A 20,075-nucleotide genomic window follows, 5' to 3' on the forward strand; every position below is an offset into this window, starting at 1 on the left:
GATGATATGCTGGAATCCCTTCCAACCCAAATAAAGTAGGTCACTTGCTTAAATGAAAGTTAAAATTAGAAATATTGAGGTTTAAAGGCAAGCCAGGCTGAACAAACGATGTTGTGACATTTTGTAGTGTAAGCTTTAATTATTCAAAGCAGAATTTTCAAGCCACTTGCAACCTGTCTCTAGAACAGCTGTAAGAGCCATATTGAAGATGAAGGTAAACCTTAAAATCAATACCTGTCAAAACAGTTGTGATATCAAGTGTCATGTTTTGGTTGAAATAACCCCACTGCATAGCAGTTTCCGCTGCAAGTTGTAATATGATAGGAGTGCAAAGGTAAGCTGATATCATGGAGTTCTGAATTCTGCTGTGCTTTACAAAACATCCCATTTCTGTTGAGAAGTAATAAAGAGTATTTATAGATTATTATTTTTTTGAGGAGGAAAAGAATCACAAAAGACAAGCTTGATTTATTGCCTCATGAATTTCTCTTTATTTAGTTTGATAAAAACAAGCTACAGTGTAAAATAACCAAATCGATTCTGTTCCAACCCAAACAGATTTATGAATACAAATCGCAAGTAGTAAAACAGTGGTAACATAAAGCTGATTGCACTGACAAAGTGTATAGGGGGTGGGGGTGGGAAAGAGGAAATGAGGGAAGGGGCATATTCCCTGAATTTTATAACTGATTTCCTCATTGTGAGCACCTACTGTCGGATCTCATGGTAGCAGCATTGTGCAGGGTAGGATGTGTGTATGGAAGAGTTGCTTGAGGAATTCAGTCTTTGTCAATTCTGACATGAATCGACCCAATCCATGCCTCCTGGATTTTAATCCAATGGGGGCAGATCCACACCATACATTTAAAACACATCCAAAGCACATGACTTCCTCCAAAGAATCCTAGGAAGCGTAGTTTGCCCCGCTCAGAACTACAGTTTCCAGCAGCCGGAATAAATCACAGTTCTCAGGTTTCTTTCAGAGAAGTCATGTGTACTGGGTGAGCCTTAAATGTATGGGGTGGATCTTCCAATAGTTGGATTAAAATCCAAACCAGCTAATAACTCAGAGGGCATTTTAATTGAAGTTGACCATTAGAAGTCATCACCCTTGAGTTTTCTGTTTTTTGTTTTTTGTTTTAAATGTTATTGCCTGAAACTCTGTAGTACCCAAACAGTAATGGCTTTCTGGCTTTCTCTTGTTGTCCAGGGGATTGCTTATGTTCTACAAAATTTGCGCCTGTTTTGTTTTTCTCAGTTCAAATTCAGATTAGCTTTCTAAAATGCCTTTTCTTCCAAGACATTATGCCCTGTCCTGTATCTTTGACTTGCAAAGGGATACGTCTCAATTGTTTCCCAGTGGACAGGCAGATTCTTCTCTCAGGCTCTCCCCCGGCTCTTATGACTAACTTAGGTCTCTGGGAAATTGAAAAGATAGTAACAGAGTGATACCGAGGGCCTGGGAGGCATCTCAAATGAGAAAACAATGCCTGATCAGCAGTTTCATTTCATCCAAGGAAAGCTTTCTATCTCCCTGATATGTGTTATGACACAGAGAAGAAGGTAGGTGGAAATCCTCACAAAGCAGCAGCACTATAAAATATAGATGAAGAAATTGCTGAGGGTAGCACTAAAGGAGCAATAACTATATAGACCAGGGGTAGCCAACACGATGTCATGGGCTACAGCTCCCCAGTTGTCAGGAATGATGGGAGTTGTAGTCGAAAGCATCTGTAGGAAGAATAAAACTCATGAAAACATTTTTTCCCCTCCCCAAACAAGGTTTTTTTTTAGACATTGTCCTATAATTATACTCGTAGTTATTGGAGTGGAGACAGCATGTATAAAGTGATAAAGTATAGTTGTTCTGGGTGTAGATGCTCTTCTCCATCAGTAGAAGTTAAGTGGTCAGAGCTGGTTCTTTTCTTTTCTTTTCTTTTTCTTTTGCTAACTTCTTTTGCTAGCTTCCTGCTGTTGAAGTTATGTAGTTCTGCTTGCTCTCTTCTATTGCAATCTAAGGATTTGAAAAATGCATCTCTGTTTTATGGTAGGCTGGGAATCCTTCCTCAGCCGCCCAGCTAATCTAATACTCTATTAAAAGCATACTAACGAAATGAAAAAGAATGTGAGAATATTTTGGTTAGTTTGGTGTTTATATATGTTAACACCCTAAGGCGCCATCTTCCTAAGAACATGGAGGGAGCCCAATGTGACGTCCTGATGTCACGCTTGTACATTTGACTTCAACAATTGGGGGGGAGGGGCAAAGAGCCTCGGCCCCCTGGAGCCTATGTTAACACCAGTCTTGTAGTGTGGCAGCTAACAGACTTGACCTTGAATCTAGAAATCTGTTTAATCTTTTTCTGCCTGCCCACATCTGCCTTGCAGTCTGAAGAAAGCCATTCCTCAAGCCTTCATGGGTAGTGTGTTATATATCATTCCCATTCCCATTATTTGGGTTCTGACTGACACAAGTCTTACTACCGAAGACTAGAGAGCACCTGTTTTGCAGGCAGAAGGCTCTGGGGTCAGGTACTGCTATTTTGCTTTGTTTCTCAGCAGTAAACTTGTGTACCTAAGATCTGCAAGCTTCATCTATCTTGCAGTCATACCTACTTGAGTGCCACTTTGAGTATTATAGCAGTAATGCAGCAAGCAAAAGGTGAGGCACTTCTATATATAGCCAGCTGATGGGTGAGGCATCCTGGCTCAGAATTTTAGACTGCCATCAAAAGGCAGTTTCTTATTTTTTTAACCAAGATAGTAGGAGGTTCCACTTGGTTTGTATCCTCTGCCTCAGGCAACAAAATGTTTTGGGCCACCTCTCCTTGTGCATCTGCATGACTGAGCCTTTGATAATACAGGAAGATGCTTTCAGTGATTCAAGCCAGTGTTCATATCTCATGTCTATACCCATCACTCATGAAGAAAGTGCAAAACAAACAAACAGTTGGAACAAGCTGGAGTACTTTATGCCCAAGGGGGCAATGTTACATATAGGAAATAGACAGTGTCTGAGTATAGACACATTTTTTAAAAAACCTGTATAAACAATAATATAGACCAAGCAACTACAAGTGGCCGTCCAGATGTTGCTGGACTCATATCAGCCCCAAACAGTATTGTCAATGTATTGTAAGGGATGGTGGAAATTATAGTCCAACAAAATCTGGAGGGTCATAGGCCCCCCATCCCTCATTTGAAGCAAAGGAGGCATAAGCTGTGTGTTCCAGTAAAACCAGATTTAGCTACATGTCATCCAACAGTGTCACACTAGAGCTAAGATTATCCAAATGGTTATTTTTGCAAGTAGGTTTCATAGAATGAAGATTCTGCTACTGGTAGCAGTTACTGTGTAAGATTCAGACACACACTCAATGCTATGGCAAATGTAGGATCAGTATTCTAACAGACTGTGGCTGCAACTGAAGCCAAAGTTAAGTACCCTTAAATCCATTGACTTGAGCTGGCTTTCTCAGTCAATTGATTAAAATTTCATTGCTTTCAATACAAGTTAAACACATTATATATTTGTGCTGGATTAATCATTGGCTGTCTCTAGTACTAAGGTAAACCATTTCAGAGCTATTATTAGCACCTCCTGCCAGATTTATCACTCAAGAAATTATGTGATATAAGGTTTGGGGGTGGGGGAAAGAAATCAGTGTTTCAGCACTGGGATGAGAAACACTTTGGATTTGTTTCAGTTCCACCTTACCAACACAGTTCTGTGTGGCTATGTAGTGGTTATCCGTGTCCCACCCATTACAAACCTGTGTCTGGTTGGACAAATAGGTTGTTAATGTTCTGCCTAGTTTTGCAGGGCTGCTGTAACTGCCCAGTTGCTATTGTTTATGATGCTGCTGCTGTTGTTGTTTAGAGTATCTACTCTTTCCTTGGAAACAGGGGTGCCAACTATAGGGGTCACATACACTGGGCACCCATAACCTGGGGCTCAGGTTGGCTCCTCTGCTTGGAAAGGAGCTGAACATTACCAAAATTCAGACTCTTCAAGGAAATGTATTATTGGTTATTTTCATACCCAGAACTTGTTCCTGGTGCCACGTATAAATGCAAATACTGAAATCTTTGGAAATTTTTAGACTATGTATCAGTACAGTGTGTTGCTTTCCTGTGGCACATTGGAAAGAATAGTTCTCCAAGTTCCTTGGAAGCAGATCTATATTTCTAGTAAAAATCAAATAAGGAGCTGAACAGAATACTATTACGCTGCTTCACACAATTTATACTGCAATCCTAAATGCATTTTCCTGAGAGTTAGATGTCCGGAGATACCACCCTAAATTTCTATACAAAATTGTATTTATCTGATATATTGAATATTTATTTCCTAAGGAACAATGTTTCATTATCTTAAGGAACAAGTTATTTGCTCTAAGTGAAAGCAGAGAAACAAAAAGTTATGTATATGTATACTTATTGCACAATGAAGTCTCAGCCAATTAAATGCTATTTGTTTTTATTCTGTACATTCTACCTTAATAAAATCTATTCCTTTTCTTCATCAGTGCTGCCTAGCCATACATGCGGCAATCCTGGCGAAATACCAAAAGGAGTTCTTCATGGCACAAGATTCAACATTGGAGATAAAATTCGGTACAGCTGCATGTCCGGCTATATCCTCGAAGGCCATGCTATGTTGACATGTATCATGAGTCCTGGAAATGGAGCATCATGGGATTTTCCAGTTCCATTTTGCAGAGGTAAGATTTCTAGCATGAACCTTGTGAAACCTATTGTGAAATAATGATCTGAAATGAATATGTCATTCATAGAATGACCAAACAAATGTCCCAAAAATAAATAAATATGTTCCAAGTTTGTTGATGTGGTCTGGGATGAGCCAAGACTCCATATTATATTGGTCCCATGGCAAAGGAGAATTGCGGAAAATAGACTGGCTTGATGCCTGGGATTTTCTGTGCTGAGTAAGGTAGGAATTTGGGAAATGTTTTCCAGCATTGACTGAGGCCAAGGCCTGTGTGTGACTGGTTTTCACAGGAAAGAGGTCTTCCCTCTGGTCCATTCCTTAAACCATGTCCCCAAGATTAGCTAATGGTACCATTTATTTCAGCCACTTAGGACTGCACAATATGTCATGACAAACTAATATGTGCACCTAGGTACATTACATATTCTGTGCAACATATGAGAGGAAACAACAATTTTCTTTCAAACTGTGTGCATATTATAGTCATCTGGTGCATGTGGACTGGGACCAACAGCATTTCACTATGGATTCTTACAGATTTCTAGTTAACATACAGTCCAATATTGTTTCTGTTTCATAGTTTATTGGATACTACATCAATTCATACATAACTTTATTTATATGCTGCATTTCCACAGTTCAAACCATGCTCGAGGCAGATTGCCACATGAAAAAAAGACATAACTGCAAGATAACAAAAGTAGTCATAAATATTTTAAAAATACAAACAGAACAATTCCCACATAAATCCCAAGCTATAAAATAAAGATACAGAATCAGAAACAACCCCCAACAGCAGAAGCCTCCAAACAACACCCCAGCCCCAGAGTCTGTTCAGCAGATTCAGTTTTTTGTAGCTGGAGTCAGTCAGGGCTCAACTCTTGCAAGACAAGTAGGGAAGGTCTGCAAGGCAGGGAGCAGGTCTTCCAGGATTTACAGCTAAGATGGATGCCAGAAGGTGTCTGAATCAACTGCAAGTACACCTTCTAATTCTGTAATACGCGAATCCTTGCTGTAGTTTGATTCCAGTGACCCAGTTTTCCCATTGCACATTAAACATGGCAATTATTCTGTTGCTGTTTTTGACAAGCGCAAGCACTTACACTGATAAAAGCATGGTGGCCGTGGAGATCATTATTAGATGGGATCTTAGGGTTCTTAATCAAGAAACTATCCTACCGAAAATAGTTAAAGAAATCAGTTTACTCCTAGAGTTACTATCATTTGTAGGATTACCATTATTGGGGCAGCACAATTCATTAACATTGATCAGAAGCAGCTGGTTTCAATCTGGTACTCTGTGTGTGTCTCTTTGTGAGAAATCAATTCCGAGTTTAAATATTGATTTGACAAGTAATGTATATATCATTCTCTGAACTAAGGAAAGAAATTAGCTTATTGTGAAAACAAAGAAGGTGTCAAACGATATATTACTTAGGATGGGATATGAGTACAGTATATTGAGTGTTGTCTACCTGAGGAGGGGCAAATATGTCAATTCAGTTTCTCTTAGTTTCTTATTTTTCCAGTATTAAAATCTGTTGTCCAGATTTCCAAAGCAATTTGTGATTTTTTTTTATTTTCTCCTGAAAATTCGCCACCATTTTCATGCTAATTTCTCCTAATAAACACTTTTTTGTATTCAGTGTTAAGTGATCAACACATTTTTGCCAGGCATTTTCCTTGATATAAAACTTTATTGGATGTTATTTTCACTAACATATGCATTTTATGCACTCGTTTTGCTACATATTGCTCTTACATATTGTTTGGTTAAAAAACTGGATTGCAAAAGGATTCAGGGTTTCAGTTCATGTATTTGTTTGAATGTGAATTAAAATGCAAACAAAATAAAATTTCTCTCCCATCTCCAATTCTAGCTGAAATTAAGCACTGAGTAAGCATGAGTTTAGGCTGCCTTCAGTTTAACTGATTTCATCTGGAAATGAAATTAATTGGCTTTAGAAGTGCTTAACTCTTGCTGGATCACATAGCTTTCATTGTAATATAGTTCACATATATCGGTACATACTGAAATCTGAAAAAAATGTATAGTATTCTTATAACTCCTTTCTCTGTTAATGTTGCTGAGTCATACAAATCAGGATTATTTTGCTTATATTTGAAAATGGTTAACTTTTCAATTATTTCGCTTAATACTTAAAATTATAATAGTTCCTCTTGTTAAGTAATTATAAATGTGCTTACTAAACAAAACAGAATTGCAATTCAAATTGCCCAAACTGAGAATATCCATTTCCAGGGTGTTATTAGTGTCCTGCAGTGGTTTCCAGTAGGCTTTTTCTCTAGTATATCCAAATTCTCATTAAAAAGAGAATCAAACAGAAGTCCTCCCCTAGCCTTAGTCATTTGAAGTCCCCCGCCGAGCCACACCATTACATCACTTCTCCTTTTCTTTTCGTTTTCCATCCATTTTTATTAAAAGTTTTCAACATAAACTACAATTAAAAAATCACACTTACCTAGAAAAGAAAAAACAGAAAAAGCAAGAATAAGGAAGGGAAGGGAAGAAAGAAGAGAAGAACTAATGCCCTGTATCAAAATTATTCCACACACAGAAGAGTGAACCCTCCCAGTTCTCTCACCTGGGAAATTCCACCTCTTCCCACAGCCTCCTGCCCTGGAATATCTTCTCTTCCCTGCCCCTCGGACAGAGCCCTTCATCTTCAATTCATCGCTTTCCTTTGTGCATCGTCCTTAATCCAATTATGTCTGCCAATTATGTATATAACAATTATTTAAAATGTTCAGAGTATGCACTCCAGAATGATATCCAGCTATTTCTCCATTTGCTAGGCAGTGTTTTTACAACTTTCATTCCCAGTCCTCTCGCATTCACCAAAAAAGGGTCCAAAATAAGCGCTTCAAACTACAGTTTCTCTAGCAGTCTGCAGGTGCTTCCTAGGTGCTCATGAGAAGACAATCCTTAAAGGTCAATGGAAGCCTTGGAGTAAAGAAAAAATAATAATGTTTCATAAGATGGTCAGCATATTTGCCTTTAGTACCTTAGCTGTAAGAGAGGATACATGTAAAGCTTTCCTTTCCTTTTTCTTCAGGCCCTATTTGATCTTTCAATTATGAGCATTAGGTTGCCTTTTTCTTAGAGGTAGCAGAAGTCATCTGGATGCACAGATCAATGCCATGGCTAATATGTAATTATCTACATCAGTGCAACAGCTTCCTTTGAATGTTTCCAAATTCTGCGAGCTGACTTGATGAATTGCCAGTTTGGCCCAGATATGTATGATTTAATGATAGCAATGGGATGTTTTAAAATGTCAGTGCAGAGCATATAATTTCAATAAACGGCTAATAAAATACAAACAATAGGCTACAGATGTCTGAGGGCAGAGGTCTTTAGAAGTAGCTTTGACTGCTTTACTTTTTTGTTTTGCTGAGCTAAGGAACTGGATCACTGTGCATATTTATTTATTTTTTAAATCCCCAAGAATTATAGAAAAATGACATCTAATAGAGAACCAGTAGTGACTTTGCAGATACTTTTAATAAGGCTTAGTAAATAATGTATGGTTCATTTGGAGCTGTCTAAAGCTGCAATTTCCTTTAACTGATAAGCCTTACATAATGTGGCTGGAAATGACAATATGTCACTTGCAAGAGCTTTATAATATGCCAGTCAAGTTTTTAATTGTATCTATTCTTTTGCTGGTGATAAATTGCAAGGGAAAGCCACTGAAGGAACAGGGGAGAGGAAATCCTGGCACTTCTTAATGACTCCCTCATGTTTTGTAATATTCAAAATATGAACCATGTTTCCATCAGTTACGTTGCAGTACACCAAAGTAAAATGAATCTTGAAATGTTATCTCGAACTAGGACCATGCAGCATGAGACTGAGCAGAACAGTCTTAATAATCTGAAATCAGGGCCTAAATCAGGGGTCAGCAACCTTTTTCAGCCATGGGCTGGTCCACTGTCCCTCAGACCACGTGGGGGGCAGACCATATTTGGGGGGGGGGAATGAACAAATTCCTATGCCCCACAAATAACCCAGAGATGCATTTTAAATAAAAGGACACATTCTACTCATGTAAAAACATGCTGATTCTCGGACCATCCACAGGCCGGATTGAGAACGCGATTGGGCCGCATCCGGCCCCTGGGCCTTAGGTTGCCTACCCCTGGCCTAAATGGTCCCCAAGACTTTTTGTGCCTTGAGAGCCTTTAATAAAAATGATCTTGGACAAATTTGGTAATATAGGAAGATTTTATTAATACATTTGCAAACGGGTGGCTGCAGCATAAAGAGACAGTAACCACAAGGATCAAGAGGTTACACACAACTTTTAAAGCCCCTAAGTCCCTCTTTCCCCTCCCTCACAGAGAAGGTGTGGAAAGTCCCAACTAGTAACAGCACCCCTATTTCCCTCATCAATCATAATACAAATATGGTAGTTTCCATAACACATTTTAACCACAAATGTTCCATTGCCACGCTTCACCTTTATCTGACCTTTTGTACAAGTGTCAATTTAGCAACAGGTGTTAACCACAACATTGTATGTGTGACCTTCACACCTCAGTCCAGTATACCTGAAGGAGTGTCTCCACCCCCATCGTTCTGCCCGGACACTGAGGTCCAGCGCCGAGAGCCTTCTGGCGGTTCCCTCGCTGCGAGAAGCCAAGTTACAGGGAACCAGGCAGAGGGCCTTCTCAGTAGTGGCACCCGCCCTGTGGAATGCCCTCTCACCAGATGTCCAAGAGAAAAACAACTACCAGACTTTTAGAAGACTTCTGAAGGCAGCCCTGTTTAGGGAAGCCTTTAATGTTTAATAGACTATTGTATTTTAATATTTTGTTGGAAGCCGCCCAGAGTGGCGGGGTATAAATAAATTATTATTATTATTATTATTATTATTATTATTATTATTATTATTAGTTTAGCAACAGGTGTTAAACACCCAACCTTGATATGTGGAACTTTTGTGTTTATGCTGACTACACACTGCGTCCTGTGATCTTGGGCATTTTTGAACCTGTGCTGTACTTTCTGCTTTTGTGGTTAATGGTTAACTTAGCTGCTAGATTCATGCCTTCAGAACTTGCTTTTATGTGAGAGGAGCAAAACAGAGCTTTTAATACAGTTATTCACTTTATCATTTAAGCTATAGGTAAAGTGAATGGCTATAGGTGCAGTCTGTTACATGTGCTGAATAGAAGTGAACTAAACATCTTATTTCTTATAAGCCATGAAGAGGCAACATTTATCATTTCTCACACTTGTTAAGTTTTATTTATCTCTCTATTACCACACCACTTGCTTGATAGGTATGAGCCACTTAGTGAGTGCCATTTGGTTATGAAAATTAACTGAGGCTGCAGTCCTTTACTCCAGAGGGCACAAATGTGGCATCTCCTTGAAGAGTTCCTTTGGTGCAAGGAGCACACACAGAGAGGCACCTTTGTCAGAAAGCGGCAAGTTCTTCAGCCCTTAAAAAGCTGCAGGAAGAAGCTTGAAAAGTGATGTTTCCAAATTCCTTTTTCAGCCTTCTTTACATTTTCAAGGCTCAGATCGGCAACCAAGCCTTGGACCACTGTTTTCCTGGTGCCAGCGAGCAGCAGATCTCTGGTTTTTACTACGTGGTCTACCAAAGTCATTCCAGTTTGATGCTGCAGTGTGCTTCTGCATGTGTATGTGCATGCACGTGAATTCTATCTGTCTACAGGGAGGACGGGACACGGGTGGCACTGTGGGTTAAACCACTGAGCCTAGGACTTGCCGATTAGAAGGTCAGCGGTTCAAATCCCCACGACGGGATGAGCTCCCGTTGCTCGGTCCCTGCTCCTGCAGTTCGAAAGCACGTCAAAGTGCAAGTAGATAAATAGGTACTGCTCCGGCGGGAAGGTAAACGGTGTTTCTGTGTGCTGCTCTGGTTAGCCAGAAGTGGCTTTGTCATGCTGGCCACATGACCCGGAAGCTGTCTGCAGATAAACGCCGGCTCCAATGGCCAATAAAGCAACATGAGCGCTGCAACCCTAGAGTCGGTCACGACTGGACCTAATGGTCAGGGGTCCCTTTACCTTTTTACAGGGAGGACAGTGACCTTGGAGAAGGGCAAGAAAAACAAACAGAAGGGTTGGTGTCACAGCATTATGTCAAATTCCCAAATGTTCTAATGTACCCCCAAAAGTTCACAACCACTGTAGTGATGCTCACTTATCAGGGTATAAGTCCCATTGGGCTTGGAGCTATTTTTGTATAGGAAATAGGATTGCACCATATTATGACTGCAATAGTACAGAGGGTTTGCAAAAGCTGCAGTGAGTTTTTATGAACTTAAATTGCAATGACCTAGGCCAGAGATGGACAGGTTTGTTCAAGTACTCAAAAGTCCACAAGGGAACATACTTGTTACCTGCTGTGTCTCATTTTTCTTGCTGTTAAAATCCAGGATAGGCACTGTGACTCTTAAAAAGGATGACAGCAATAAAACAGTAACAAGATAAAAACGTTAGAATATGCCTCTTTGAGTTCCAAGGTCACTTATGATTTAGTCCAATTCTTGCATTGATGTTGACCTCACTGGAAATCAATATCTCTGTATTAGTTTTGTGCACTGAAGTATTGGCATGTCATTTGTCAAGTTATTTTCTTTGCTGGAGCAGAAGATAACATAAACTGAAGTGCTTGGAACTTGAAAGGCACATCAACCACTTGAATTCTCATCATCAAATGAAATAGTTAAAAGCATTTCCAGACAATATTTGGCATGGTAGATTGTGAATTTCCTTTGTTGTCTTTAGCGGAGTGGGTTGTGGGAAGGGGGAGAGGGGTCAGATTTACAATTTGCTAGTTGAATCACCCCCCACCCCTCTCAAATCAGGTCTGTGCTGTGACCAAGCAGTAACCTGTAAAAACAAGGAAAGTAAATGCAGAAAGTAGGGAGAAAACGAAAAAGTGAAATGTGAAATGTAAAGGGAGTTCTTTTTGCCTTGCCACATCCTTTCAGCGTGCTGTTGCTTGCAGCAATAAGCACTATAAATAATTTCAGGTAGAGGGATTCTAAGGTGATGTCAGGTTTGGTTTGGATTTCCGCACAGACTGTCTTGATAACCACAGACCTCAGTTCTTTGCATATTTAAGTAGTGCGGGGATAGCTCCGTTTCCCCCCATTCATACTCGCGTTCCTGAGATGAAAAGTGCACAGATGTGCTCTTTAATTGCTCATTTATTTCACGAAGTTTTGATTGGCTTCTAACAGGCTTATCCTAAGGCTCCTTGTGTCATCCCCAAAGAATGGAGGATAGTGCACAGCAGAACTGTCTTGAACATTATGCAGCACACAAGGATTGCAGATATATAGCAATATAAATAGAGAAGGTGCTTTATAAAAGACAGCAAGCTATTCTCTGAATGCTTCTTTTAAAAGACAACTATATTTATGGGGCCAAGTGATATTGTCAATGCGCTTCTATTTGGGCAATAGTTCTTTATCACCTTCTGGCTAACACTGAAAAAGTAATATTCTAAAGGGTGCGATGGGGTGCATTTACAGGAATGTTTCAAGAAGATAGCATTTTTTAAAATTCCAGTGAATTGGGCATTTCACTAAATTGCCTGCATCAGAGGCAGAAAGGACAAGTCTTTGAAGCAGAATTTATATTGTTTTTAAAATGTGTCTTGTATGATAGCTCAGACAGTAGAGCATGAGACGCTGGGTTATGAGTTCAAGCCCCACGTTGGGTCAAAGATTCCTGCATTGCAGTAGATTGGACTAGATGATCATCCTGGTCCCTTTTCTATTCTACAATTCTACAATAAAACATATTTTGATGTACCACTTTAAAACCCAAAAGGTTGAAAGGGGTGTTTCATACATTCAATTTCCAGGTGAGGAGAAAACACAGGAGAGGCTGCACTGAGATGATAATAATAATAATAATAATAATAATAATAATAATAATAATAATAATAATATCCCACCCATCTGGCTGGGTTTCCCCAGCCACTCTTGGCAGCTTCAAACAAAAGATTACAAATTCATTAAAACATCAGTCATTAAAAACTTCCCTAAACAGGGGAGTTTTTATTTCTAGTGAAATTTCAGTCTTCCTGCTGAGTCCCATGGTCCTTGGCAGGACAAAAGACCATGTGCATCATTTGCCACAAATGAGAGCTCTATGGGATATCTATTGTATTGATGTTAGTTCCCCAATGCCTGCCATCATTCCTGCATGAATCTGCACAGCAGCCGTGGTCATCTTCTGAAGCTCCACCCTGTGTTCCACTACCATGGCAGGTGTGATTGGTGGAGACATGAGGCAGGCCTTTTGGTGCCAGTGTTGTGAAACTGAACCTCCATACCGGGGAGCATTGCAAAATAACAACAAATATATTAGTGATACTAGCATACAAATACGTATTGCACAGGGGGAAATTGCTTGCAAAGATGTGTTTATTAGGAGAAAGTAGCACAAAAATGCTGACAAATTTTCTTGAGGGTTTTGTGTGTGTGTGTGTGTGTGTGTGTGTGTGTGCAAAATTTAGCAAATGCATACAGGTATGTTGATAACTGAATTTAAGATTGGGCAAAAAAGGGAATAAATAAATCAGAAATCCAACAATTCCTACGTGAAGGGTAAGCACAAATTGTATATTGCTATTTTGGCTTCAATGGCAAATTGTTGCTGTTTAGTCATTTAGTTGTGTCCGACTCTTCATGACCCCATGGACCAGAGCACGCCAGGCACTCCTGCCTTCCACTGCCTCCCGCAGTTTGGTCAAACTCATGTTCGTAGCTTCGAGAACACTGTCCAACCATCTTGTCCTCTGTCGTCCCTTTCTCCTTGTGCCCTCCATCTTTCCCAACATCAGGGTCTTTTCCAGGGAGTCATCTTTTCTCATGAGGTGGTCAAAGTATTGGAGCCTCAGCTTCAGGATCTGTCCTTCCAGTGAGCACTCAGGGCTTATTTCCTTCAGAATGGATAAGTTTGATCTTCTTGCAGTCCGTGGGATTCTCAAGAGTCTCCTCCAGCACCATAATTCAAAAGCATCAATTCTTTGGCGATCAGCCTTCTTTATGGTCCAGCTCTCACTTCCACACATCACTACTGGGAGTAGTGATGGCAAATTGTAGTTTGTTCTAAAGAGGAAGTAAGCCATTGAATTGGAATAATTCTGGTGAGTTTTCACAAGGACTTAAAAAACAACCAAGAATTACAAACTGAAATGGAAATGTGGAAGACAGATTCTACTATTGGGTGGGGAGTAGAAACTGAGAGAAACCAAAGTTGACAGATTTGCCCATTGCTACTCCTCTATGCAATGCCAGTTGCATGGAGAAACAAATGAAAAGCACTTATCTGTGTGTAGGATCTGCCTTCTGACTGCACAAGCCTAGCCATTCTTTCTTCTTTTAAAATGTACCTTCCGGAATTGATTCCTCTGTCATGACTTTGATCACAGGCCACCTACCCACGGTGTTGCTCGCAGCCACTTGAATCTAATCCCTTAATTGTTTTGTATTGCACACATCTTCATTAGCTGATAGGTTCCTTGAGCCAGAGACCTTGTCAAGTTCCATACGTGTATATAAAATGATATTATGAGTATAACCCACAAGGACAATCATGATCAATGTAGGTTAAAATAATACAATGTGTAAAAGTGAAAGGGGCTTTATCATTCCTGGGGGCGGAGGACAAAACACCACGTTGTTTATTATTGCTGTCTTTTAGTTTTCAGCTACCGTTTTCGTAGGCAGCTTAATGAGCTTTTAATTTTTCATGCCGCTGAACTGCAGAGAAGGCTTCCTTTGCAATTACATAAGTTTTTATACTAATAATACAAGCGCTAATGTAACAATTGTTCCTTTAAAATGCTTCCTGTAAAATGCTGTGCATGATTCACCGTGATAATTCTTCCAGTCTATTTGTGAAAAATATTTTGTTGCATGGCATATACTTTTGTGCTGTGTTGCAACTGGAAATTCTCCATGCATGACTTAATAGTTAATAGCAGAGAAGTAATAAAATGCTGACCTTTAATCCAAGTTCTGCATACTGTGCAATGCCATGATATAAACATGAACACAATGAAATTATGCACACAGAGAATACATATTTGTTTCTCAAAAACATATAGGAACACGTGAAGCTGCCATACATTGAGTGAGCCATAAACAAACCCCTGTGTTGCAATATAGACAAGCTGAACAATATAACATTTATAGACTAATTTATTTATAGACTAATACAAATGATCAGAAATTACAACCAAAGTCTCTAAATCTTCTTCACCAGTCACAGTTGTTGTTGTTGTTTAATCGTTTAGTCATGTCTGACTCTTCGTGACCCCATGGACCAGAGCACGCCAGGCACTCCTGTCTTCCACTGCCTCCTGCAGTTTGGTCAAACTCATGCTGGTAGCTTCGAGAACACTGTCCAACCATCTCGTCCTCTGTCGTCCCCTTCTCCTTGTGCCCTCCATCTTTCCCAAAATCAGGGTCTTTTCCAGGGAGTCTTCTCTTCTCATGAGGTGGCCAAAGTATTGGAGTCTCAGCTTCAGGATCTGTCCTTCCAGTGAGTACTCAGGGCTGATTTCCAGTCACAGTAGAATAATTCAAAAGTTTGATATATACACAATCAGTCACCAAATATTGCCGGAACAGAGTTTCCGGATAACCAATCTATTACGTTCAATGCTTCATCAGCCAGACTTGTAAGAATTAATATGAGAAGGATGCAGTTCAATTTCTTAACAAGCCAATCTTACATGTAAGCAAATATAAATGCTGTAGAAAATATGTTCTGGATCAGTGCTCATACGATACTGTAGTCACTGATGACTACATATTGAACGAAACAGATTGGTTATCTGGAAACTCTGTTCTGGCGATATTTGTTGACTGATTATGTATATATCATTTTTTTTGAATTATTCTACCGCGACTGGTGAAGAAGATTTAGAGACTTTGGTTGTAATTTCTGATCATTTGTATTAGTCTATAAATAGTGTTTAGTGCCATTGTTATTGGCCATTGTGTTGTGTTATATTGTTCAGCTCATACATTAAGTGAGAGCAGTGGTGGTGCTTGTTATTGTTGTTATTATTATTATTTTTATATGTGTTTTGGCTGAACGTTCTCGATTGACAGATCATGATGGATCCTTAATAAACAGCAGAGATCATATAACCTCTGCAAAAGCTTTGTGCAAATAAATCAGGATGAATGCTCAAACAGGGCATCTCAGGCAGAGATCTTTTCTAACATGTACTGCTTGTTATTTTTTTAACTGGAGATGTCAGGGATCACTTGATGCTTCTTAGAAATAATAAAATGTATAGTGTTTCTTCATCTCTGTATATACCCCCTTCCACGGTGCTGTTAACATGGTTAATATATTAGCAGTGTGACCAATTCTATTGCATTTGTTTTTTATAATCAGCTGAAGGTGCTTGTGGAGGAACTCTCCGTGGGACAAGTGGAATTATTTCAAGTCCTCACTTTCCTTCTGAGTATGATAACAATGCTGATTGCACATGGACCATTCTAGCTGAGCCAGGAGATACCATTGCTTTAGTTTTTACGGATTTCCAACTAGAGGAAGGCTACGATTTCTTAGAGATCAGTGGCACTGAAGCACCATCAATATGGTAAGTCAATACAGTGGTCTCATTTCATATTTATAGAAGCCTTCAAAATTTAGCCATTCGAAATTGTGTATTCATAAATTGTTTGAAGTTGTTTGTTTTGAAGTTGTAGTCATTGCTGTCGTGATGATAATAATGCCTGTATCAGTTCCATCAGGAATACATATGCATTAGTCAACTAAATATTGTTAATGCTATTTTAGAAATACTTTATGGTGAATTACTTGGGGGGGGGGGAATGTTAAGTTACAGCAAGGAATGAAACAAACACCTTTAGAAATGTGTTCAGAATGATGATGTGGTAGGATACTGCCCTCTAATGGAAGGATCCAGAATTATTTTTCTGTGAGTCATCATAACCTCTTAATATATAATTACACTTTAAGGATTTGTGGAGTAGAAATGTGCTTCTCAGTTTGATGAGAGGGAATGAAAGAGAGAACTGACTCTACCAGAGACTGTTGCTTTGCATTTAATGATACTTCTCGCTTTGTGACAACCACTGCAATTTAGATAGCAGCACGTCTAGCGAACTTTAAGAGTATCTCACCAAATAATAACTTCTAGCTAATAGGACCAGTTTTCTCATATACCAGGTTTCTGCCCTTGTGCTGACCTTTCTACTCTTTGAAAACTGTTCCCGATCCATTATTGCTGACATCCCTATTTAAAACTCATCAGCATGTTCACACATACATCTAAGCACACACACACACACACACCAGTGCTTTTTGAGGAACAATTCTGGAGTACGCCACTCATTTGGGCTGAAGCATGAATGGTTAACATAATTCACATAGTGTTCTGAATATAGTAAATGATATCACATGCCTAAAATTAAACTTGTTGTGTGCAGTTGTTCAGTATCCAGCTGAATACTGAATCCACTGAAAACAGGAGCGAAAGACAGTGTTTCTAATACCTATCTTACCTCAGTTCTATTTTCATTCCAATAAATTGTTTTGATAATAGACTTGCTTACTTCACATACATTTTCCAACAGTTGTCATAGTGATTATTTCTGTGATATTAAAGTGATACCAAAGAATATTGATGACACTGGTCCTACGTTTTTTGTGCTGCAGCATTCAGGAATGAGGGGGATGTAGCTTTAGAACATCATTTGAAAAGAGGTAGTTCAATGTTTCTCACATTTATTTATAAACTAGTTGCTTGTCCATCCCCCCCCCCTTTTCAAATGTGCTTCTAGATGTCAGGTCTTTAACGAACATTCAAACTGTTGGTGTGGGAGGTTGAAGTGCAGAGCAGGCATGAAAAATAGGTCATTTTGTCTTGGAACAGGGCAGGCAAAAACAAGGAGAAGAAATACAAATAGGGAATGAGTTGTCAGGACTGTTTTAACAATTAGCAGTATCACACTACAGTCAATAAAGATGTTAGCTATTTCACTTCTTTAGTATGTATGTTTATTCAGAAGTTTATACTAAAAAAGAAAGAAAAAGGTTATTTAAAAAAAGTTGTGCACAGTGCCATCAAAGTGGATGCAGAAACATTTCTTCCTCTCCTATAATGCTAGAACTAATGGTAAGCCTATGAATTTGATCACCACGAGATTTGGCAAACTCTACTTACGAACTTCGTTGCTACATGGTGTGTTGATGACTACTGGATTTAATGGGTTTCAAATGGGCCGAGGCAAATTCATGTGTTGTTTAAAGTATGTGTTGTTTAAAGTAATGCTGAGCCAAACTTACGAAAGGTCAAAACTTCAGTTTGAATTTGGGGTGAGATCTGATGGTGGATGGCTTGGTGAAACTGCTTCACTTTTTTTCCCCACTTTTTTTTTTTTTTTTTTTTTTCCATTTTCAGTGATTCTAGCCATGTTTCTCTTAGTGGGATGGAGAACGTTGCAGAGCTCCTCCAAGATCAGCTACAAAAGCAGCTGCTATTTTTGATTCCACAGAATCCCTTCTTCTGAGGGGTATTCTGGGAAATCTAAGATTGTGATCACTAGGCCTGAGAGTCTCTCTCCCTCCATCAAAAGTTGCCTCCTAACTGGCAAATGAGAAAATGGGCCCATGAAATTAAGGGGGAGGCATAGCTATAAAAAAGTACATTGTGGATCAGTGGAACCTTTGAGTGTAAAGAATGTGTACTCTGGAATTTACTGTGTGGAAGGAGCAGAAATTATTCTGGCTAACTACTTTTTAAGTGGCAAAACTAATTTTAATCTGTTTACCACAAATCACTGTGTTATATTCCAAAAAGGTAATTTAGGTTGATGCCGAAGTGAAGCAGCTGTTTGGTTACAAATATTAGTGTGCATATAAATGACTATTTCTTAGAAGTAAAGCAGAGTCATGTTTCTTTTATTTGCCAATGTTCTGTCTTTCACAAATTACTGATACTGTAAAAGCATTATTTGTTCTTGGAAGATTGAGGGTATATAATTATTTGCCCCCCAAATTTTATATGACTGCCTCTATTTATTTTTTGGCTTGTTGCATAGCCTTGAACATAGAAAACAGTAAGTCAGAATAGCAACTATGTCTCCCAAACAAACCATAGTTATATTACTCACTTTCACTGAATGCTGTGCATAGTGGTAAATGTAATTCTTTATGTTTTGATTGTGTGTATGTGTGTGTATGTGTGTATATAGTGTGTATGTTTATGTCTCTTGTGCTTTTATATAATTTAACGGGAGGTGCCACCATAGACCATATTTTTCACTCTATAAGACGCACCAGACCATAAGACGTACCTAGTTTTTGGGGGAGGAAAGCAAGAGAAAAAATATTCTGAATCCCAGAAGCCAGAACAGCAAGAGGGATCGCTGTGCAGCCTGCATTCGTGCCATAAGATGCACAAACATTTCCCCTTACTTTTTAGGAGGGAAAAAGTGAGTCTTCTAGAGCAAAAAATACGGTAATTACAGCATGATAGAGCATTTGTATTGGTTTCCAAGAACTCCATGGCCTGACCTAGAAGACGTATTTACATTTTTATCCACCAATATATTGATTATTCAAATAAATAGCCTTCATTTTTTTATGAACTATTTCAAAATGTATTTTTACAGGATGCTTTGAATGTTATTTAGAGCTTTTGTCTCAAGTACCAAATGCTTCATTCCCTCCTGAAGCTGCAACAATTTCATGGAGCACTGAGTTAGGGAAGGGAGTAATTTTGCCCAATCTAATGCATTTTCAACAAGGGACATAACATTTCATTGCTGAATGTCTTTCATGGTGGGAAAAGGCAGTACGGGTACGAAAATTACCTTAAATGCTCAGCGTCTTAAATCTTTTAACAGTTTCAGGCTTTGACTGAAACAACTTAGCCAATGTACCTGAATTTTGAATTCTTTAGTTTAGAAATCAAGTCTCATTATCCACCAGCTGACAAAGTGGTTAAACAATATCTTTGATTGACTAGTGCATTGGGTTGAAATTGACTTTTTAAAAAACTCCTTACACCTTATGGGTTCTCCTTTTCCTGGCATTTTCTTCTTCTGGAAAATACCCATGTATTGCTTAAACCTTGAAAATCTTGTATGCTAAGGAATAATTTCATAGGGTGGCATTCAACTAAGTTTTGAAATTAATGTACATTTCTGTCCATCCATGAATCACCAGTGCTGCATTTATATATTTGAAGTAATGCATTTAGTGAAAGCCTCCAATTTAAAAATATTTCAGCTAGCGTTGAATATTCTATGGCTAAAAACATTGAGGATGGTTTTTC

The 20,075-nt window shown here is 38.9% G+C and overlaps 1 protein-coding gene across 2 annotated transcripts in view; it reads left to right on the plus strand.

The window, feature by feature from the left end:
* Positions 1–20,075, plus strand: part of CSMD1 (CUB and Sushi multiple domains 1) — a 956,661-nt gene that overhangs the window by 493,263 nt on the left and 443,323 nt on the right. For both annotated transcript variants that reach the window (XM_081856635.1, XM_081856636.1), the window contains exons 4-5: positions 4,530–4,724; positions 16,163–16,370. In XM_081856635.1, the coding sequence (XP_081712761.1) occupies positions 4,530–4,724; positions 16,163–16,370 (403 nt within the window). The remainder of the gene's footprint in view (positions 1–4,529; positions 4,725–16,162; positions 16,371–20,075) is intronic.

This window comes from Podarcis erhardii (assembly GCF_964252035.2).
Source record: "Podarcis erhardii genome assembly, chromosome: 3".
Classification (NCBI taxonomy): Eukaryota; Metazoa; Chordata; class Lepidosauria; order Squamata; family Lacertidae; genus Podarcis; species Podarcis erhardii.